General features: G+C 40.0%; 2 protein-coding genes across 4 annotated transcripts in view; one reads left to right on the forward strand and one right to left on the reverse strand.

Annotated features, from left to right (window-relative positions):
• Positions 1-23,535, forward strand: part of LOC124262142 (propionyl-CoA carboxylase beta chain, mitochondrial-like) — a 70,437-nt gene that overhangs the window by 20,654 nt on the left and 26,248 nt on the right.
• LOC124262144 (beta-1,4-galactosyltransferase galt-1-like) lies at positions 607-22,733 on the reverse strand. Of its 3 annotated transcripts, none has more exons than XM_046696603.1 (3): positions 22,617-22,733; positions 4,431-4,617; positions 607-2,789 (listed from the first exon to the last, which is right to left on the reverse strand). In XM_046696603.1, exon 3 carries the CDS (start codon positions 2,135-2,137, stop codon positions 656-658), a length of 1,482 nt encoding a protein of 493 aa, XP_046552559.1. In that variant the 5' UTR covers positions 2,138-2,789; positions 4,431-4,617; positions 22,617-22,733; the 3' UTR covers positions 607-655. The 3 variants fall into 3 exon arrangements, with proteins under 3 accessions (XP_046552559.1, XP_046552561.1, XP_046552560.1); XM_046696605.1 differs by lacking the exon at positions 22,617-22,733 and adding an exon at positions 13,762-13,883; XM_046696604.1 differs by lacking the exons at positions 4,431-4,617; positions 22,617-22,733 and adding an exon at positions 4,079-4,391.

A 23,535-nucleotide genomic window follows, 5' to 3' on the forward strand; every position in this document is an offset into this window, starting at 1 on the left:
GATCCCCAACTGCGTCATACCAAAAGACTTTAAGATATGGTACTTGTTTGTCCCTGCCTGGCGCTCAGTGAGCTAGCACTATAAAACCAGCTTCAGTATTGGTTAGTACAAGCAGCCGCACATACACATACACACGCATGCACGTCGTCATATGAGTGAAATATTCTCAAGCACAACGTTAAACCCGAATTCACCTCAACAACCCTGCTTGTACTAACCAATACTGAAGCTGGTTTTATAGTGCTAGCTCACTGAGATACCATGCCGCAGTGAAGCAGGAATACCCCACTCAGACACATTATACTGACTCCGAGCCGACCGACCAGTCCTTGTTGTACCCATTAAAGCCGAGCGCCAGACAGGGACCAACAAGTACCATATTTTAATGTCTTTTGGTATGACGCAGTCAGGGATCGAACCCGCGACCTTCCGCTGTCCGGCAGACGCTCCAACCACTACACCACAAAGGCGGTACTATTTCAAGAGGTTATGTAGTTAAACTCAACAAGCATGAGAGTCATGATCCATGTTCAAGGGACATAACTCTTTGGTGCTTATAATGCATGATCCATTGTCATCATTACACAAATCATGCAACACTTGAAGTTCACATATTCATTTAATGAGGTAATAAATAGTCTCGTACAGAGATGCCTTATGATTGTTTGAGTAAATTCAACACATCCAGCATTACACTCCTTGTAAGTGCATTCAGCAAGTCTGCATATTTCAATACAGTGTCATCTCGTATTTGAGGATAACACTTCATATTTGCATCAAATGACCTCACGCAGGACCTGTAGTGATGTAGCAGAGCTTCATCTGGACCCACGCTCATGACTGTCATGTTATCTCGTATCGGTCTACTCATGTGGTGGATCCCCAGCTCAAACACGTGACTTGGTTGGATTAACAGTTTTGACCTTATTTTGCTTGTTACTTGAGTTCGGTCACGTCTTTGAAGGAATTGTAACGTTTGACCCGGATCTGGCTCTTGGTTTGGACCGAAGAAAACACTTTGAAAAGAAAAACCAGCAATGTCATCCAAGTTTGAAAGACTATGTTCAGATTTCAAGGCCATGTTATGCAGCATGGTAACCCAGTTGTTGGCTTGTCGGGGAATTAGAATCTCGTCAAGATCGGTAAACAGTAAAAATTTGAATGCTGCCATGTTCCTGTACAGACAGTCTTGAATTGCCAGCAACTGTCCATTGTACCATATATTGAACACATTGACGCCAGGCGGGAGATTCCAGTTCAGAACATGGATGTCACCTTTTGCTGTGTAATATTTTAAAAGTTTTTCAACACTTTTTGATACGTTATACTTGTAGAAAAATAATTTTGATCCACCTAGTATCTTTGTCAGTTCAATGTACTGAATTAGAATATTTAGTGGAATATTTCCAAATATGGGTGGCACACATACTCGGAAAAAACTTAGTTGCGAGTCAGAGTTGGAATTGGATTGCAGTGGAGTTAAATTCAAGGTCAGTTGAGGATTGCTTTGAGCAAAGTTGGTGGAATAAGTTGACAGGGAAACAGTTGTGGGTGTGTCGTGTATCAACTCAGGCACCTGACATGTATAAATATACCCACCATACCCTTTGCCATGATTTTCACACATTTCATATTTTTCGGTGAAAACAGTCAGAGCAGTTTCCTTGTTTTCACCCAAGTAGAATCTGCACAAAAGGCCTTCCAGGTTTGTAGTCCTCTGAAGTGCAAATATCCGAGCATACGTCTTATTCTGTATTCTTTTATCGAGAAAAGCTGCATACACATAAATATGCTCCAAATTTTGGAATTCGACTGATCCAAACTTGATCTTTCCAAGTTTGATATTAATGTTTTCCTTCTCAAAGTATAACGGACGATGGACGTCTGTTCCGTGATAGTTTGAAGCATCAATGAGTCGCATCTGGTCAGTTGTCCTCTGCCACGTGCTTATGTTTCTGATGCCATCCTTCTCTTGAATGGACACTGGTCTGCTGTGAGTGTCCTGACCAGTGTCTCTTAGGGGTGTCCACTCCTGTATCTGTGGAGACCTGAAGTGGATGTAGTAGGCCAGAGATAGGTACGCCATCACTCCGAGGATGAAATAATACGTATACCGCTGCACTCGTAGCATCCTCATCTTGATTGGTTGTGTATATGAAACAAGGATATTTGCCGTTTTTATGGTATCACATGGGTGTGATACACCCAGCTCTTGTTTTACTTGTATCCATGCTGCAACATAGTGAATGTTTCACATGTTGGATTTTTGAAACAGTTAAAGCAGATTTGGTCTTTCATAATGATCATGAGAAACTGTCAATGATGATTATTTGAGCAAAGTTTTGTGTTCGGACAAAGTTTCTGTAGTTGAATACTATATTTCCAGTGATTCTGTTTCCAACGGGTCTGGGTCTTCAACCGGACACAATATGAGGGACAAGATCTGCAGTCCAATAGTCTTGATTGCTTGGCCCTCTTTTTCACAGATTACATATTTTGAACCATAACTACTTATATCAGCCTAAACTACTGATAAAGTGCTGTGTGTTTGTGAATGTGAACTAATCTGTTAACGACAGTTTGTCTTTGCTGTTTGTTCAGTGCTGCAGTTTGTTGACCTCTGTCACCTTACAGTGATGGAGTGGGCAACCTTTGTTGCCTCCAGTTTGAGGTTCTGGTGCTGAAGCGGCAGGTCAATCACTCCTAGCTGGCTTCCTTGCTGTTTGTGGTAATTCTCTACATCTGGTAGCCATATCCACACAGTTGCAGTCCATTTGAATCACGCCAACCTGAAAGAAGTAACATGCATTAATAACAGTGTACCTGTCATCTTGTGTTTTACAAGTCACTTGGGGCGGTGGGGTAGCCTAATGGTTAAAGCGTTGGCTCATCACGCCAAAGACCCAGGTTCGAATCCCCTCATGGGTACAATGTGTGAAGCCCATTTCTGGTGTCCCCCGCCGTGATGTTGCTGGAATGTTGCTAAAAGCGGCGTAAAACCAAACTCACTCACTACAAGTCACTTAGTCAGAAGGCTGGTCTACAGGATAGTGCATTGGCCTGTTGTAAAGGAATCTTGTGTTTGATTCCCTATGATACCGATGAGATACAAGTTGAGCGTGTAGTGAGGGTAATGGTGTCTGCTCCTTAACAGTTGCAAAAGTGTTGTACAGTGGTGTAACCATCCATTTAACCTCCCTCTCTCTGTTCCTCCTACTTCTGATACAGCATGCACTCACTCACATATAAACACTGGCAACACACAAGTTGATGTCTCTCTCTGTCTCTCTCTCTCTCTCTCTCTCTCTTTCTCTCGGTCTCTATCTGACTCTCTCTCTCTCTCTGTCTCTCTCTCTTTCTCTCTGTCTGTCTCTCGCTCTCTCTCTCTCCCTCTGTCTCTCTCTCTCTGTCTCTTTCTCTGTCTCTCACTATCTCTCACTGTCTCTCTCTCTGTCTTTTTCTCTGTCTCTCTCTCTCTCACTATCTCTCACTCTCTGTCTCTCTCTCTCTCTCTCTCTGTCTGTCTCTCACTATCTCTCACTCTCTCTCTGTCTCTCTCCCTCTCTTTCTCTCTGCCTCTCTCTCACTCTCTCCATCTCTCTCTCTCTCTCTCTCTCTCTCTCTCTCTCTGTCTCTCTCTCTCTCTCTCACCCACACACACATTGGGAAACAAACTTCCAGGTGAGGTACACAGCCTTATCCCTCATTCAACCTTCATTTCTGCAGGACACCACTGTGTGTTGATTTGAATACCCCAGTGTCAGGTGACTCGTTATCTGTGTGTTCTGACAAGAAGGGATAAATGACCATCCCCCAGGCAGAACTTCATGAAGAAGTCTGGTATTGCTTCTGACAAATACATCAGCCCACTGTCCTATTTAACTCATCAAAATATTGCATTTTGTGAGAAACATTTCAACAACGCTCAATCCTAACTGAGGACGAAATGTACTGGTTTTAGCCAACGGAGTTCTCTTTTAAACAGAATATCTTTCACCTTGAGCAAGACTTGATCACCTAAACATAACCTCGAGCGATGATGTTGAGTATGATGTTGTTTTTTGATATTTACACAAACCTGATTTTGCACAATTTCCAGAGAAAAAACCTCTACACAACCAGTCAGACTGTGAAATTGTAAGCTTCCACAAATCCTGTTCTCAATATCCTCAGAAAAACACTGACTGCAGCAAAGTCCACACACACAATGCTGTACACAGTCATCCAGTATTTAGTATTGCCTGCAAATGTCCATCCTATGGCTTCAATAGAAAGCCTCCACCTCTGGTACAGCATCAGTTGATTTTCCCTGCATCTCCGTCCCCAGCAGCCGTAACATACACTTGCCCCACAGTCGTATGTATTACGCTGACCTCAACATGGCTCTCTCTACAAAAACATTTTTCGTTACTGCCGAATCTAGCAATTACCTCTCTATATTGTATAAATGTGTTTTATTAGCGTGATGCTGTCGGATGCTGTCGTAGAGCTCCCTCCAGTAACGTAAGCCTCTCTCTCCCCAGCTGTGCCCCACTCTTCACTTATCTCTCACTGCTCCCCAGCCTATCTTGATGGAGCAGTGCTGGCGCTGTAGAGTGCAGCTCATACTTTGCGACCCTGCAAATGTAATTACAGTAAACATAAAAATACGCTTTTCATTTTTTTGATATCACTGGAAAATATCAGCCTTTTGAAATATCCTTTCATCATTGCTTTTAGTAATCATTGGCAGAAGCTCAAGTTGTGTTTATTTGTGTTTAAGGAAGGTTGGGCTACATGTTGCAGTGTTGATAGTTTCAGATTATGTGTTTGCCTTATTTCTGTCTACTTTGTGGCACAGAAGGGTAACCTTATTTCTTTGGTGAATTTTAAAGAGGTTATACCCGGATGAAGTCATGATATCAGTAAAGTTGATTTTTATTACTGAGGATATGTTATTTAAACCTTTGAAGATCTGAGTTAGAATTTGTCTTCACTGGGTTTTACGAGACACGCAAATGTAGAGAATGGAGGCAGAATACAAATTCACTGCATCCAGTGAGGTGCGCAGTATTATTCAGTGTACCCACAACACATCTATGACTTTGCTAAGTGTTTGGTTGTTTCTTTTAGAGCAGCTGCGTGTATCATATCATCCATCAATCCACATGATCAGTGATTCATTCCAGGCTCTAAAGAAATTATCAAAATGTACAGTTCTCTTGACTGTTCCTTCACAGGACCCTCGCATTGCCTACAAGGTCCCTTAAAACTAAAAATTGGGGGTCCCCGGGACCCTGTTTTCAACAATCTGTGCATGTTTTAATGTGACTAGACTAATAGTCTCTGAATATATAACAAATAAACCCATTTAAATTGAAAAGGAGCCCAAGGGAGACCAGAGATTCCTGAACCTGAGGAAATCTAGACTTGCTTCTCTTAGGGCTTTAGCATTTGCAGAAAGGGCTAGGCAGTAGGGAAAATAATGTGGCCAGGGACTGTGAGACAGACAATGAAGTCTCTAACGGGATCGGACCGCCTCTGTGGTGTAGTGGTTAGAGCGTCCACCCGGAAAGCGGAAGGTCGTGGGTTCGATCCCCGACTGCGTCATACCAAAAGACGCTAACATATGGTACTTGTTGATCCCTGTCTGGCGCCCGGCATTAATGGGTACAACAAGGACTGGACGGCTCGGAGTCAGTATAATGTGTCTGAGTGGGGTATTCATGCTTCACTGCGGCATGTTATCTCAGTGGGCTAGCACTATAAAACCAGCTTCAGTCTGGGCTAGTACAAGCAGCCGCACATACACATACCCACGCATGCACGTCGTCATATGAGCAAAATATTCTCAAGCACGACGTTACACACAATTTCACCTCACCTCACCTAACGGGATCGGACGGACAGACTTGCTGACTTGGTTAATGCATGTCACCGTATCCCAGTTGTGTTGATAGATGCTCATGATGTCAGTCACTGGATTGTCTGGTTGGTCCAGCCCCCATTATTATAGAGATGGTAATTGACTTCAGGCAAAATTCAAACTGTGCCCCTCTGCAAATCCACGGTGAAACGATAGAGACTGTCACGGATTACAAGTATCTCGGAACTATCATAGACAGTAAACTCACTTTCTCTCAAAATGCCGAGGCTATATACAAGAAATGTCCACAACAGATGTATTTTATGAGAAAGCTCAGATCTTTTAACACTGACAATACCATTTTGAATGTTTTCTATAACTGCTGTATCCAATCTATTTTACTGTTCTCTGTTCAATGTTGGTTCGGTGCCCTTTCTCTCCAAAACAAAAACAAACTGCAAAAAGTTGTAACCATCTGTTCAAAAATTGTCGGCATGAATTTTAACCCCCTTTGTTATATGTATGAGAATCGTGTTTTAACGTCTGAGAACAAAATTTTATCTGACCCGTCTCACGATTTACATTCTTGTTTTAAACTTTTACCATCTGGACATAGATTCCTCGTACCTAAAGTTCGCACAAAAAGGTCCCAAACATCTTTTATACCTGTTAGCATTAGACTTTTAAATGAATGTTAGACCTAGCCACAATTTTATATGTATTTGTCTACTGGTCTCTTACAGTATACACTGGTTATCCTTCTCATCCTGTTTATCTGTGTGTTTAAGGTGATCGTTGTTCTTTGCTTAACTTGTTTTAACCATGCTGTATGCCTCACTGTTGTAAAGGAATTCCTTTGTCGGGCAATAAAGTATTATTATTTACAGACCGCCGCCATGTAGCTGTAATATTACCTAATCAACAGGCAAATGAGAATGAACTTATTGTATATTAGTAATAAGTCTTTAATGGTGTCTAAGATTTCCTGGACAATGTCTGTGATCTAAGGAACTAAGCAATACAGACGTATGGGGTGAGGTTAGGTGAATGTTTTGTTCAAGACTGTTTCACTGATATAGCAACATCTGCACATGTCAGTTTGTGTGGCTGCCCAGTATATTTGTCTGTTGTATGTTCCAGCCCACAAAGATACTAAGGATATTTAACATTGATACCCAACTCAGACACTCAGGGGTGGAAATAACCCATTGCCCGACGCCCGAGTCCATTGTTTTTTTCTGTCGGGCAAGCAAATTTGTATATCACACTGTACCGGTGTCCAGTTGACTTTCCAATATTAATTATGTTGTTTATTTAAAAAAATCAACAAGAAAACGGACGGTATAGTGGAAAAATTATCAGGGCAAGTGATTTCACAAATTTGTACTTCCCAGCTTCTAAAATGCCACTAAAAGAAGTCACTTCTTTGAAAATATTATTTATTTATTAGGGATTTAGCAGGATGTTTTTGTTCCCGTTTCAAAATTCTTAGACCAAATTTGATATACCACTTCTTTGAAGTATATTATCCCCTGATAGTAACAGCTCCTTACAAATAAGAGAAATACAGGTGAAAATTTCTTTGAAAATATCAGCTCTATACGCTGACAAAGAGCATGAAGAGGGAATGTTTTGAACTTGATAAGATTGGAACTTTATTTAGATGTCAGTTGCGAAAGTGTGATATTTTAGAGGCAAAACCTGCTGGTATTATAACCAAGCTGGGCTTCCTCACTTGCCCACAGTGTTAAGTATGACATTAGGTGAGGCAGCTCTCCATGCCTCCAGCAGAGAAACCAACAGTCAAAGGGGCTGCCAGGGAAATCTGATAACGGCTGACATATGTCTGTCCTATCACTTTAAAGCTTTAATTTTTTTCCTCAAAGAAATATTTCTTTCAGATTAGGGAATGTGTTAAAAGCTAGCTGGAAGTATGCTGTGGTTTATTTTTTATAACTGGCTTCCTTCCCTTGCTATTAGGATATTGTAACATTCTGAGAATATCCTTCATTTAAGGAGGGAAAAATGTTGCAAAAATATTAGGGACTGTGACAATGTTGTTCATGTTGCACCTTGTACACGGTCTTTGTTCAATTTTCCAAATATTCCTGTCTGTTTTATTTCCTTTTGTTGTACAAGCACCTTCTTTTAATGTCTTTTGGTTTGAACAAACTGGGGATTGAACTGTTGAATTGTTGCTATCCAGACAGATGAGTGGGTCCAGTGGAGAGGTTATGGTTTTACACCGCTTTTAGCAATATGCCAGCAATATCATGGCGGGGAACACCAGAAATGGGCTTCACCCATTCTACCCACGTTGGGAATCGAACCTGGGTTTTCAGTGTGACGAGCGACTGCTTTAACCACTAGACTACCGGAGAGGATGAATGTCAAAAGCAGTAGTCAGCAGTGTTTTAGACACACCTGCCAGTGTAGGACTCCACAAACCAGTGCAAAATTGACAAACTTTATGGATAACAACTTCTTTATAACGAGAGTTATCCATAAAGTTTGTCAAATTTGTACTTCCCAGCTTCTAAAATGCCACTAAAAGAAGTCACTTCTTTGAAAATATTATTTATTTATTAGGGATTTAGCAGGATGTTTTTGTTCCCGTTTCAAAATTCTTAGACCAAATTTGATATGCCACTTCTTTGAAGTATATTATCCCCTGATAGTAACAGCTCCTTACAAATAAGAGAATACAGGTGAAAATTTCTTTGAAAATATCAGCTCTATACGCTGACAAAGAGCATGAAGAGGGAATGTTTTGAACTTGATAAGATTGGAACTTTATTTAGATGTCAGTTGGGAAAGTGTGATATTTTAGAGGCAAAACCTGCTGGTATTATAACCAAGCTGGGCTTCCTCACTTGCCCACAGTGTTAAGTATGACATTAGGTGAGGCAGCTCTCCATGCCTCCAGCAGAGAAACCAACAGTCAAAGGGGCTGCCAGGGAAATCTGATAACGGCTGACATATGTCTGTCCTATCACTTTAAAGCTTTAATTTTTTTCCTCAGAGAAATATTTCTTTCAGATTAGGGAATGTGTTAAAAGCTAGCTGGAAGTATGCTGTGGTTTATTTTTTATAACTGGCTTCCTTCCCTTGCTATTAGGATATTGTAACATTCTGAGAATATCCTTCATTTAAGGAGGGAAAAATGTTGCAAAAATATTAGGGACTGTGACAATGTTGTTCATGTTGCACCTTGTACACGGTCTTTGTTCAATTTTCCAAATATTCCTGTCTGTTTTATTTCCTTTTTTTGACATATCATTATGATGTATTTTGACACACTGGTATTTGTTCTTGAAAATGTCATGGTTATTTAGACATAGAATGTTATCAGTGGAAGGACCACAATGGATGTGTGTGGGCTTAGCTTTCAATAGTGTTGTTACAACATGTCATGTATATTTTCAAATAAGGATACATAAGGCAACAACAGTTTGATAGTAGAACTCGTGTTTCTTCTTTCAGGGGTTCAAAACATTTCTTAAAAGCACTTGCCACCAGGCAAGTGGCTTTAAGAAAGTAACTTGTCCTGGCTAGTTTTCCACTTGCCCTTTTTTTTATGACATAATTATGATGATGTAATTATGAAAGAAGAAATCAACATGGTATTTGATGTTAATGTTTACTGGACTATTTATCGAGAAGTCATAAATAACATATAAGGATAACTCTACTTGATTATCATTGCAAAATGTAATAGCTACATTTTGAGCAGATATGAAATGAAATATGGTTTATTTGCAGTTTGAAACCGTAAACAGAGATTATCTAGTAGCCCACGGACAAGTAAGATACCATTATTTGATTGCCTGAAATGAAAACTGACTTGTCCCAGGATCTTGATCCCCTGTTCTTTGTTTCTGCAATAAGTAGCCTGAAGACATCCTCTGATAGAAGGTATCTTAGAAATAAATGGTTTTGGCCTTTTCTGTTGCATTGCTTCTCACAGTTTTAATTCTTGCGGCTTGGACATGACTATGCTAACAACTAGTCTCTGTAATGAACATATTTTACAGAAAGAAAAGTTCATAGTAAAAACAAATAAAATATGATGAAAAGGGGCCCTGAGACTTTCTAGCTGTGGAAATCTTGACTTGCTACATTTTCTAGACTTGAGTTGGCTTTCTTGGATATATTTGCTTCGGTGATGTCCAACACTCATTTGCTTCAGGGTCTGTATGACAGACTAGGACGTGACAGAAACATATTGCAAATTCACAGGAACATAATTAAAGGCACAATGTCACACATTTATATTCTCAGTTCTGTTACTGTTCCCTGTTACTGTACTGTGGTTTAATGTTGATACTTAGTTACAAACGGGGGCTCATTGTTAATCCTGTAGGCCAGTGTGTTCCTGCTGTAGGAGACACGGGTAAACACTCTCGGAAGGGAAAGATCATCTAAATAGTTGACATTTCAAAAGAAACTCGGAACCAGCTCATTCAACACAGTCTTGGGGGCAGCATGTAGGGTAAGGTCTGAACACAGGGGAAGGGAGACTGGGAGGGTATGTGAAAGGTGAACCACACACACAACCAGGGAACAGTGTTGTACATGTTCTAGTCTGTCTCACAGTCACGGAACCACATTATTTTCCCTACAGCTTAGCCTTCCCTGTAGTGCTAAAGCCCTAAACGAAGCAAGTCTAGATTTCCCCAGTCTCTGGTCTCCCTAGGGCTCCTTTTCAATTTAAATGGGCTTGTTTGTTACTATCAAAATTATATATATTCAGAGACTAAGCCTTAGTCTATACATGTTGGAGGTAGGTTTAGGGAACGTCTACTGTAGTGTTGTAGGGTACACACTGTTGTACATGTTGGAGGTTACTAAGGTTTAGGGAACATCTACTGTAGTGTTGTAGGGTATACAGTGGTGTACATGTTGGAGGTAGGTTTAGGGAACGTCTACTGTAGTGATGTAGGGTACACAGTGTTGTACATGTTGGAGGTAGGTTTAGGGAACGTCTACTGTAGTGTTGTAGGGTACACAGTGTTGTACATGTTGGAGGTAGGTTTAGGGAACGTCTACTGTAGTGTTGTAGGGTACACAGTGTTGTTCATGTTGGAGGTTGGAGGTACATGGTTTAGGAACGTCTACTGTAGTGTTGTAGGGTACACAGTGTTGTACATGTTGGAGGTAGGTTTAGGAACGTCTACTGTAGTGTTGTAGGGTACACAGTGTTGTACATGTTGGAGGTAGGTTTAGGAACGTGTTACTGTAGTTGTTGTAGGGTTTACACGTCTACTGTAGTGTTGTAGGGTACACAGTGTTGTACACATTTAGGGAGCGTCTACTGTAGTGTTGTAGGGTACACAGTGTTGTACATGTTGGAGTGTTGTAGGGAGCGTCTACTGTAGTGTTGTAGGTTGGTTTATGTTGGAGGTAGGTGTAGTGTTGTAGGGTACACAGTGTTGTACATGTTGGAGGTAGGTTTAGGAACGCCTCTGTTGTACAGTGTTGTAGGGTACACAGTGTTGTACATGTTGGAGGTAGGTTTAGGAGGTTTGTAGTTGTAGGGTACACAGTGTTGTACGTTGGAGGTAGGTTTAGGGAACGCGTACTGTAGTGTTGTAGGGTACACAGTGTTGTACATGTTGGAGGTAGGTTTAGAGAACGCCTACTGTAGTGTTGTAGGGTACACAGTGTTGTACATGTTGGAGGTAGGTTTAGGGAACGCCTACTGTAGTGTTGTAGGGTACACAGTGTTGTACATGTTGGAGGTAGGTTTAGGGAACGCCTACTGTAGTGTTGTAGGGTACACAGTGTTGTACATGTTGGAGGTAGGTTTAGGGAACGCGTCTACTGTAGTGTTGTAGGGTACACAGTGTTGTTCATGTTGGAGGTAGGTTTAGGGAACGTCTACTGTAGTGTTGTAGGGTACACAGTGTTGTACATGTTGGAGGTAGGTTTAGGGAACGTCTACTGTAGTGTTGTAGGGTACACAGTGTTGTACATGTTGGAGGTAGGTTTAGGGAACGTCTACTGTAGTGTTGTAGGGTACACAGTGTTGTACATGTTGGAGGTAGGTTTAGGGAACGTCTACTGTAGTGTTGTAGGGTACACAGTGTTGTACATGTTGGAGGTAGGTTTAGGGAACGTCTACTGTAGTGTTGTAGGGTACACAGTGTTGTACATGTTGGAGGTACACAGTGTGTTGTAGGGTTTAGGAAGCGCACAGTGTTGTACACATGTTGGAGGTAGGTTTAGGGAACGCCTACTGTAGTGTTGTAGGGTACACAGTGTTGTACTGTAGTGTTGTAGGGTACACAGTACAGTGTTGTACATGTTGGAGGTAGAGGTTTAGGAACGTACTGTAGTTTGTAGGGTACACAGTGTTGTTCATGTTGGAGTGTAGGTTTACTACTGTAGTAGTGTTGCAGGGGGCACACAGTACACAGTGTTGTACATGTTGGAGGTAGGTTTAGGGAACGTCTACTGTAGTGTTGTAGGGTACACAGTGTTGTACATGTTGGAGGTAGGTTTAGGGAACGTCTACTGTAGTGTTGTAGGGTACACAGTGTTGTTCATGTTGGAGGTAGGTTTAGGGAACGTCTACTGTAGTGTTGTAGGGTACACAGTGTTGTTCATGTTGGAGGTAGGTTTAGGGAACGTCTACTGTAGTGTTGTAGGGTACACAGTGTTGTTCATGTTGAAAAGCAGTTCAGGAACGTCTACTGCAGGGGGCATTGGTTGGGGAAAGGGCACAGTAAATAGGATTAACGTGTTGGCTATGCAAGTTCACATTGATCCTGTTATTTTCTACATTAGTTTCCCACATAACAATCAGTCATTCCATATAGTCTTAAAGGCACAATGTCACACCGCATTTCTCTAAAAATGCATAATGCATTTCTCTCAATAATACTATCAGCCCTCGGGGAGACTTAGTAACCATATAATGTATTCCCAAGAACATTAGGTATTTAGATTACAATGTTAACTGAAAAAGATCGAATGAATTAATGCAACGTTGCATTAAATCGACTCTCGCACCCTCTACAGTCGAACATTATTTCAAGCGAAGCCATTAGAGTTATGTTCCTTGGAGCGCTCTTTATGAATATCCTATAGTGCAATTTGTGATTGAAACCAGTTCAGCAAACACCGACAACAGTTTTCTATGTACGGTGCAATTGTTTACATTCAATATATGGCAAGTGTTACCTGTTTGGAAGCTGTTTGCCTCGAAGTTTCAGTTATCGATTTCAGGCAAGTCATAAGGGATAATAAGTCTTTTTTTGCCTCAATAGGAAGCTAAAGTGAGTGCATATGTCCCCAGTTCAAAGCTTTCCCTTTCTAAAGTGGGTATTTTACTGAAAGATTTAATTACCAATTTAAACCAAGTTTTACTGTAGGGAGTTTATTAGAAATATGTAGGGTAGTGCGATTGCTGCATGAGTTTAGAATTTAAATTTAAATGTAAAAAATATAAAGATATGTATTATTATACAATTGTGAGAAATTTTGTTTGGTCAAAACCACACCCAAATTTTCTTATTTTGCCTTAATTATCTCATAACAGAGCTTGATATAGCTTTGTGAAATATGCACAAGTGCAAGCTATAACAAAAATGCAACCTAGTATTTACATGTACAATGCACCAAATGTGTGTTCCAAAACTTCAATTTTTTGTCTGACTAACATCATTACTTGTTTTTTGTCTCGTACAACTAGCTTTTCCTGTCAACATGCACCTGGTGGCAGTTTGATCATGTTTCTTGAAATGAGCTCTGTATATTGATCAGTTGGTTTGATTTTACAATTAAATACACCATTGCTGCGTCCAATCTGCACATACGCACTTTAACTTTATAGGCAACAAAGAATTTGATATCTAATCAGTGTGATAAAATATCCCCTTTTTGCCAAACATGTATACACAAGATGGTCTTACCTTGTCTTCCGAGGTGTAAAGAGGAGGAGATGTGGAATTCCACAATTTACCAACTTTTTCTTGGAATCAGGAAGCAGACAAATTATTGTTACTCAACCTGCAATATTTGCCAGTGTGTGGTAATCTGGCGAGGGTTGTGTGTTTGTGGAATCGGCCAACACAGACAGCGATTTCCTGTCGGCCAGGTGGTAGGAACATTAACTCTTATACTGCTATATTATAGTGCTTTGACTCTTTTGATGCTGAGACAGATGCAAACAGGTGTGCTAAATATATGTAGATACATTGAAAGTGAGTGAGTGAGTGAGTTAATATTTAACGTCACATCGGCAATATTTCAGCCATATCGCGACGAGAGATACATTGAAAGTAATTCCTGGGCATTTAATTGCCTAACCAAGCAATTGTTTTTATATGCATGTTCTCTGAAGTGTACAAAAGATTTAGCCACCTCTACTGGTGGTCTGCTGTTCCCTGATTAGTGACAAGAGTGAGTGAGTTAGTATGATTTTACACCGCTTTTAGCTTGGTTGTGGCAAGTACAGATGTGAGTGGTTTTAGTTTTACGCCGCTTTTAGCAATATCCCCTCAATATCAGGGCGGGGGACACAAGAAATGGGCTTCACACATTGTACCCTTGTGGGGAATCGAACCCGGGTCTTCGGCATGATGAGCAAATGCTTTAACCACTAGGCTAACCCACTGCCCTTGGTAACAAGAGGCTAGGTGGGGCTTGTGTTCACTTGTTGGTCTGATGATGACAGTTATATTGTATTATATTTTGAGTTAATGGTTAGGCAGTCCATGAAGTTGAATTGTGATTATTAAATCACACTCAGGTGGTCAAGTTAGACCATGGGGTGGGGTGGAGGCATGAACACATTGATGTTTGAGTTATACGACAGGATGGGTGGAAACATGAACATAGTGACCTTTGAGTAATACCACAGGGTGGGATGGAGACAGAAACACATTGATGTTTGAGTTATACGACAAGATGGGTAGAAACATGAACATTGTGACCTTTGAGTAATACCACAGGGTGGGATGGAGACAGAAACACATTGATGTTTGAGTTATACGACAGGATGGGTGGAAACATGAACATTGTGACATTTGAGTAATACCGCAGGGTGGGATGGAGACAGAAACACATTGATGTTTGAGTTTAGCCACTTGGTGGGGTGCGAACCTGAACATACTGAGCTTTGAGTAAAACAATGAGGTGGCAACATGAACACATTGACCACTGAGTTAAACCACAGGGAAGGATGGGCAATCAAACACTTAGATGATTAAGTGAAACCATGGGGTTGCATTGGAGACATAAACACATTGATCTTTGGCTTACACGACAGGATACGTTTGAAACAACATGGACCATTAAGCTATATAGCCTTGTTAATGTAGTATACTACAAATTGCTGGATTAAAAAATTATCTACACACCGTGTATGAAATTGACGAATGTACTGCCTTTTCGCACTGCAACTATGGTAAATTCTTCACCTTTTGGTCTTCTTGCCATAACCTCTTCACATAAATTGCAACAACAAATGTATTCTTATAGCCTACGGATTATCTACCACCCATGTCCTTGTTTTATAATATTTACATGTACCACAAATGCATAAATTATGTACCCATTATAAAGAAATAAAGTGATAAAAAAAAATTAAAAATGTAGTATACTAAATATTGAACTGGAATATTAGATCTCACTTAGTTATTCTCCCACAGAGGTTTGGATGCCTCAATCCTGACCTTTAGCCTGCTGACATCATGCCACCTTCTTTGCCTGTCTGCTGGATGAACTTCTCCAGCATGATCCACTGTGCTGTAGATGGATGACTTCTAAGAGAACATTGGATGTCATACTACAGGGCCTTATTGAATGGGTTTGATAGTAGCCTGTCCTCCAGACCCAAAGGAATACCATATATTTAAAAAGTCCAATTCCAATCTGGAATGATTGAACTGGTGGGGAATCAGCCTCAGTTCTAGAAATGTTCTGGACTGCTTTTAGATCATATTAATTTATCTCTTTTGCAGAAATATATTTTTTAAATTTAACTTTATTTCTGGGACTGAAATGTCAGCCTAGGTTGAACGGTAGATTTAACATTAAATAACAAACATATCTATTACTCGAATTACTCTTTCAGAAATAATCCCAAACGTGTTACTGGTAATATTTGGCACTAGCATCTGACAGCCATTACCTAGTCATTCAGACATTACACTTGTAAGAATATTCCATCTTGCAGGAACTCTCTTCGAATTATTATATGATGGAGACAGAGTGGGTTAACATGAAGCTGTGTACACAGATGTCTATACCTCCACCACAAAACAGTAATTGTTGTGTGACCTCCTGTAGAGAATACATTATATTTATGTGAGATTGATGGGAAGGAAATCATTGTTTACACAGGGGATTGTGCCGATTTCCTCGTCATGTGCAGCCTATCACCCCCAGCATGTGGTGCACATATGATTGCTGAACTCCGTCAAGGCAAGGCGATTGAAACAATACATGTGAAACGACGAACCTGCGTATGACTGGAGTATGTAATGTAGATGTCGTTGGTGGGTTGGAGGTGTAATTCCCTTGAACTTTAAAGAGATAGGACTTGCATGACTTCTGTAGTATTATGCTCATGTGGTTGTTAATGTTAGTTCTAACACATAATGAAAAAGATTTTGGACATATCACTTTCATCATCATCAGCATTATCATCATGATGCCTCGTCATTATCAGCCTCATCTACAGCTATTTTGTCATCATCATCATCATCATCATCATCATCATCATCATGCTTGACAATGACATTAGAATCTATGTCGAAATGTCGCCTATACAGAATAAAGAAGTTGTATATCCTTAAAAATAGTTGTCATTCTTCATCTACCCAACTTCTAAAATGCCAATCAAAGAAATCATTGTTGTTGTTATCATCATCATCATCAGCAGCAGCAGCAGCAGCAGCTTAACTGTTAATATTACCTTTTCTCACTCACTGTTAATCATGTTTATCTGAGATGCTGCTGCTTCCTATTTGATTTGTTGAGTTTATTCAGTTTATTAATAGGATTGTGAGACACAGACACATTATTCCATAAGATGAGACAAACTTTCTTTGTGAATTGTGAAATAACAAGAAAAAATGATCTGGTATCACAGATTATGGCTAATTTCCAATAAATGCATGCATGTACATTGCAACTTTAAGGGTTTCAGTCAACACAACCAGAGAACATTTTCTCAGGATCCTCTGACTTCCAGCAAATCTCTGCATCCTCTCAGCAAGCTCCAGGGAAAACAACCACACCTACGTATCATTTCATATACTATTTTGAAAGCCTTTCCAGTGAATCTCTAGTTTCCTTTAATGCCTGTTTCTCTGCCTTGATGAAGCTGAACATATGCAGGAACTGTGTTAGGAAACAAGAGTGTAGCTTCCCTGCATACAATTAACTATCAAGGAATTGGCTTTGTTTACACAGATGGAAATAAACACTAAAACAACATGGCAGAGAAGATAGACATGGCGTCAAATGCAAAGATAAAATGTCCAATTATCTTTGAAAGCAGATAAAGTTCAGGAGTAGGCCTTGGCCATGGGTATAAGCCCTGCTGATTAAGGTGATAACACTTCCTTGTTAGTGCTGAAATAGACAAGGATGAACCCTCAGTTCTGAGGTGATGGCAGCCTGGAGTCCTGGTAGTGCTGATCTGTGTTGATGATAGTGTTAGTGTGTAGAATGGTCTTAGTAACTGGTATATCTACCATAGGTAGTCATTAGGAAAAACTATTGTCTGAGCATTGCATGTCTTTGTTATTTTATATGAAGAATTTTGTAGTGGAATATTTTGATTTTAACATGGGAGAAAGTATCTGGTTTTTTTTTTTGTAATAAATATCTCATATTAGGAATTGGAACTGTAATGTAATATTTTGGTTTCTTTGGTTTCTTTGGTTTATGATAATTGGACTCACTATGGTAATAAACATTTTATGGTTTTAAATGAACATTTTACCATACTATCATAAAACAGTCAAAGTTTAAAACGTCTTTTCATTCAGATAAAGTAATAGACTAACAACTAGTCTCTGAAATGAACATATTTTACTGAAAAAAGTTCATAGTAAAAAAAAATAAAATACAATGAAAAGGAGCCCTGAGACCTGAAGCTGAGGAAATCTAGACTTGCCACATTTTCTAGACTTGTGTGGGCTTTCTTGGATATATTTGCTTCAGGGTCTGTACGAGAGACTAATAAAGTAAGTGAATAAATTTATGGGAATGCAACACTTGAGTAAAACACCCCAATTATTATGTTGTGCCAAATGTCTTAACAGAAATAGTTGTTTATATTAGCACTCAAATTTTGGAAAGGGGGTCAGGTTGGGGTAACAAAGATTATATATTTTGTAAAAGTTCTGCAAAGGTTTAGAAAGAAATCTACTAACACTTTAGAGGTAGGTAATGGGTGGATGGGTTGAGGGCGAACCTAATAAAATGTGTTTTTATGCAACATTATGATACATTTTTGAACTAGATATACTTACACATCAGTGGGAGCTGAGAACCAAGACTTATTTTGTGTGACATTTCTGCTAGATGCCGTCATTGTGTATTTATTTCATCTTGATTACAATTGAATGAAATTGGTTCATTGTATCAAAGCACTTATAATCCTATTGTATATGAATATTTCTCTGTATACACTTTTGACTGGAGCTCAAGCACCATAGGAACGCCAACAGCTATGTTTATAATCCTGAAAATATTTTTCAGGAATCATGAATTGTTAGAAATGATTTTGAAATGATATGCAACCACCAAGCCCAAGATGTGTAATATGAATTGGACTTGGAATACAGGTTCCACATGGAATATGATGAATCGGGGTTTTACACAGACTTTTAAAAATGGGAGTCATGGTGACTCACAATATTTATTTTTGGGAGTCATGAAAATTATAGTATTTCTTCTGTTAATGTATCATTCTCAGTATGTAACTGTGTATGTCACACCACCAAATGAAACTACAGCATTGTTCAATTCAAACAGACAGGATTACTGTCTCCTCTGAGTTCTCTGGAACAATCTGACAGCTCTGTAAAAATCAAACTATCATCGAACAATATCATTTTTTGCTTATCAAATTGATTTTCTTGAACTGAATTGTGAGGGCCACCCATAAAACTTGCATCAAGCTTGACTCGTATGATAATATTTTGAGAGTCATTTACAAAATTGTTGCGTCAAATGCCCAGGAATCGCGCGTTATGTAAAACCCTGATGATTTGACGTGGACTACAGTTGTTTGACACAAGCTGGTGTTCAGCTACAAGTTAACCATTGAGTTAACAACATGCCTGTATTTGCACTCGTTTGTTTTTCCACCCTTGTGTTCCTGAACATTTTATATATAACCAAGTGATTGATTGCTTCCTTTAGGAACAGGGTTTACAAGGAGATAGATTTATCTGTTCTTGTAAAGAAGAGTAACTGATGTGAGTTAAATGCCTCCTTGGTGTTTAACATCTACAAGCATGTCCCAGTCAGTCTTATAGTCCCCGACCCGTTAAGGTCCGGGTTAGAATGAGCCTTCAGTAACCCATGCTTGTCATAAGAGGTGACTATTGGTTTGGGTGGTCAGTCTTGCTGACTGGGTTGACACATGTCATCGGTTATCCCAGAATTGCACAGATCGATGCTCGTGCTGTTGATCACTGGATTGTTTGGTCCAGACTCGATTATTTACAGACCGCCACCATATAGCTGGAATATTGCTGAGTGCAGAGTAAAAACTCAAGGTGGTCACTCACTCACTCACCTCCCAATTATCTTATAACAAATATATCTCGCCTTCCACCCATCACATACCATAATGTAGACTATCGCTTAGTCTCTTAATATATGTTTTGATAGAAACAAACGTGATGGAAAATTGAATAGGAGCCTCAGTAGAAAGGCATTTTCAGAATCTGAGGAAATTTAGACTTGCTTCATTTGGGGCTTTAGCATTGCAGAGAGGGCTGAGCTGCTGGGAAAATAATGGGGTTAAGTGACTGTGAGAGTCTGTGATCCACACCCTGAAACAGATATACTCAATGCAGCCCATGCAAGTCTGGAATGTGTGACAATTCTTGATTACTGCAGGTTCTGAAAATGAAGAAAGTCTTAGGGTTCTTTTTATTGTACCGTATTTAATTTTAATTTAATAACTTTTATTTTCTGTAAAATTAGTTCATTTCAGAGACTAGCTGTTAGTCCATGACTGTAAGACAGACAAACTATAATGCTATCGATTTACAAGTCCAGATTTTCCATAGGTTTTGAATTTCACTGGGGATTCTTTGGATTTGAAATGTAGATGCTTGTCTCTGTCCAAATAATGGATATTCTAAGAAACTAATCATTTGTCTACAGGGGTCTTGAGGTGGTGAATTAAGGGACCCATGAAATCTATTAGTTTAAATGAAATTCAATCTTCCCTATGTTGCTGTCTGAGGTTGCAGCACAGCTCCTGGTCAGGGTGTAGGAAAGTGTCAGTGTCGGGTTGCCAAGTTACAGATGCTATTGGATGGGGAGTGGGGGCTTGGGGAGGTCAGTGGGAATGGAGGGGGGGAGTTGTTAGAGAAATGAAAGTTAAAATTCACATTAATTTAATGAAAACATTCAGTCATGTTTTGTCTAACACGTGTTGACCTGGGTTAGAACTGGTTTTCAGCAACCCATGCTTGTTGTAAGATGCTAACGGGATCGGGTGCTCAGACTCACTGACTTGGTTGACACATGTCATCTTATCCCAATTGCGTAGATTGATGCTCATGATGTTGATCACTGGATTGTCTGGTACAGATTCGATTATTTACAGACAGTTGCCATATAGCTGGAATATTGCTGAGTCTCTGGGCTCCTTTTTATTATATTTTATACGTCTAACCTAGGAACCATATTTTTGTGTGTAAACTATGTTCTTTTCAAAGACTAGATGTTAGTCTAAAAGTGTAAAAAACAACTCTTTGAGACCAAAATGTCTTCCCAATAGTTGAATTCGTCATCTCATTAATCAGCTTCTCCCCCTATACTTGCACAAGTCTCTAAGGTAATAGTTAATCATTTCAATAATTAAAAAATATGATTAACAGACAGTCTAGACTTGTCTCTTTAAAGGACAGAATTACAATACATCCATGGGCTTAGCATTTAGTACAGCCTTGGAGCAAGGCCATGTCTCCCCCTGTCGGGTTGTGGTGGTCGTGGTGTGGGGGTCATTGAGTGCTGGTGGGGGTCATTGAGTGTTGGTGGGGTCTGGTACAGGGACGAGGATTTGGAATTCATGCTTTCTGTGATTTTATAGGAGAAAGAGGTGCCTGTTTGTTTGAAGTTGAAACACGGCCAAAGTGGATCTGTTACACCTAGACCAGATATATGTTTTCTTTTCCTTCATTGATTTAACCACGTGTAGCTACCCACTTGTATTGAAATGTGTTTACCGGTTGTAAATAATTTAAATGTATTCCACAAGAACAGTTAACTAGAAATCTACAGACAGTCATGTTATACAGTGCAGTTGGATATTTACGTCTCGTCAACTTCATCTTGTAAAAAGTTCACTTAGAGCCAGCAAGAGGGTGAGGCAAAATGTTTGGTGCAAGTGGGGGTAGGTGGGTGGAGTTAGGGGGGTTGTATTCCAAGAAAACATTTGTTGGCACAGACCTTTAACCAAGTACTGAACCAAAATAAAGCAGGTATTTTTTGTTCAGAACAGACCAATTTGTTTCAATACTGAATTATTAATCACTGGAAAGACTTTTCCAGAACAAGAGGCTTTTCCAGAAGTCTTTTTTCTGGAACAAGAGGCTTTTCCAGAACAACAGGCTTTTCTAGAACAACATCTTTATTGAAAGGCTCACATAAATGTTATTCATAGTTCAAAATGTCTACGGATGATTTCCAGGGAAGATTTAGGTAGCCTCTTGTTACCCCCATATCTAAAGTCCTTATGCTGTACAGCCTCTGAGAAAAGTTCCATTTATTGTCTGGGGATCAACTAGAGCATAACATGCCTCCTAAACCACACTGACAGGGTTGTCTTTTGCAACAAGAGAATATATAGTGAACAGGGTTTTTTGTGTCTTCAAAATTGAGGCTAGACTAATGCTTAGTATCTGAATATGTATAATTTTGATAGAAACCAACATTTCTTTTTAACTGAGCCCAAGTGAGGGGAGATTATGAGGAAATCTAGACTTGCTTAATTTAGGGCTTTAACATTGTAGAAGACAGAAGAGGCTGACCAGAAGGGAAAATAATGGGGTTCAGGGACTATGAGACATACTAACTATAATGCTGTCAATTTACATAGATTTACGAGTTTAGATTTTCCATAGGTTTTGAATCTCACTGGGGATTCTTTGGGCTTCACATTTAGATGCTTGTCTCAGTCCAAAGAATGTATATTTTAAGCGACTAATCAAATTTGTTCACCTGATGCTCTGTTAATCTCCTTGACAACAAGCACAGGTTGCTATGGATCAAAACTTTTACCAGGAATCTCTTCTGATAGATAAGACAAAGAAGTATGTATATTGTAGTCTGTCATACAGACCCTGAAGCAAGTATATCCAACAAAGCCCACGCAAGTTCAGAAAATGTGGCAAGTCTTCCACAGCTTCAGGTCTCAGGGCTCCTTTTCATTATATTTTGATTTTTTTTCACTATGAGCCTTTTTTCTGTAAAATCTGTTTTAAAAAATTGTTTTATATATATAACATATATTCTGAGACTAAACATTAGTCTAAGACCAGGGCAGACTTTATCTGAGGAAACCTACCTTGACTTGTGGCAAGATACTGTGTCTCCTGTTTCTGCCGAAGCAGAGGCTTACTCCAGATGGAGGATATGTACCTCCAGTGAACTGTCAGTGTTCCCCCTCACAGCCAGACTGCTGCACTGCCTCCAGTCAGCCAGGGCTGTAACCTCCCATATAGAGTGATAATAGCTCCTAATGAGACACATCAATCAGGCCCTAGTGGGTGGGTTGGGGAGAGGGACAGAGGGGGTCTGGGAGGGAGGGAGTATGTAGGACAGGGGGTGGGTGTAAGGGGGAGTTGAAAGAGGGGATGGAGTGAGGGGCTACAGTTGATGAGGAGGATAAGGGACATGAAGGATGGGGTTTATATCAGGACATTTGGGGTCTGGAAGATTGGTTGGTTTGTTGTTTAACGCAGCACTCAGCAATTTCCCAGCTAAATGATGGCGGTCTGTAAATAATCAAGTCTGGACCAGACAATCCAGTGATCAACATCATGAGCATCGATCTATTTAATTGGGATAGGATGACATGTATCAACCAAGTCAGCGAGCCTGACCAACCGATCCTGCTTGTCACCTCTTACAACAATTCTAACCAGGATGTTCATGGGTTAAGGGATTGGGAAGGGTATTAGCATGGGAAGGTAAGGTGGAGGGAGGGGATCTGTCAGTTGAGGAAGGGGATCTATCAGTTGAGGGAGGGGATCTGTCAGCTGAGGGAGGGAGTATGTAGAAAAGGGGGAAGGTGTAGGAAACGGGGGAGGGTGTAAGAGGGGGGAGTTGAAAGATGGGAGGAGATGAGGGAGTTATGAGGAAGATATAGGGACATGAAGGATGGGGTTTAAATCAGGACATGTAGGGTCTGGTTAAGGGATAGGGAGTGGTATATGCATGGGGAGGTAATTTGTAATAAGGGATGGGGTCTATCAGTTGAGGGG

This window comes from Haliotis rubra, unplaced genomic scaffold (genome assembly GCF_003918875.1).
Source record: "Haliotis rubra isolate DU_JTF1 unplaced genomic scaffold, ASM391887v1 Scf823, whole genome shotgun sequence".
NCBI classification, from domain to species: domain Eukaryota; kingdom Metazoa; phylum Mollusca; class Gastropoda; order Lepetellida; family Haliotidae; genus Haliotis; species Haliotis rubra.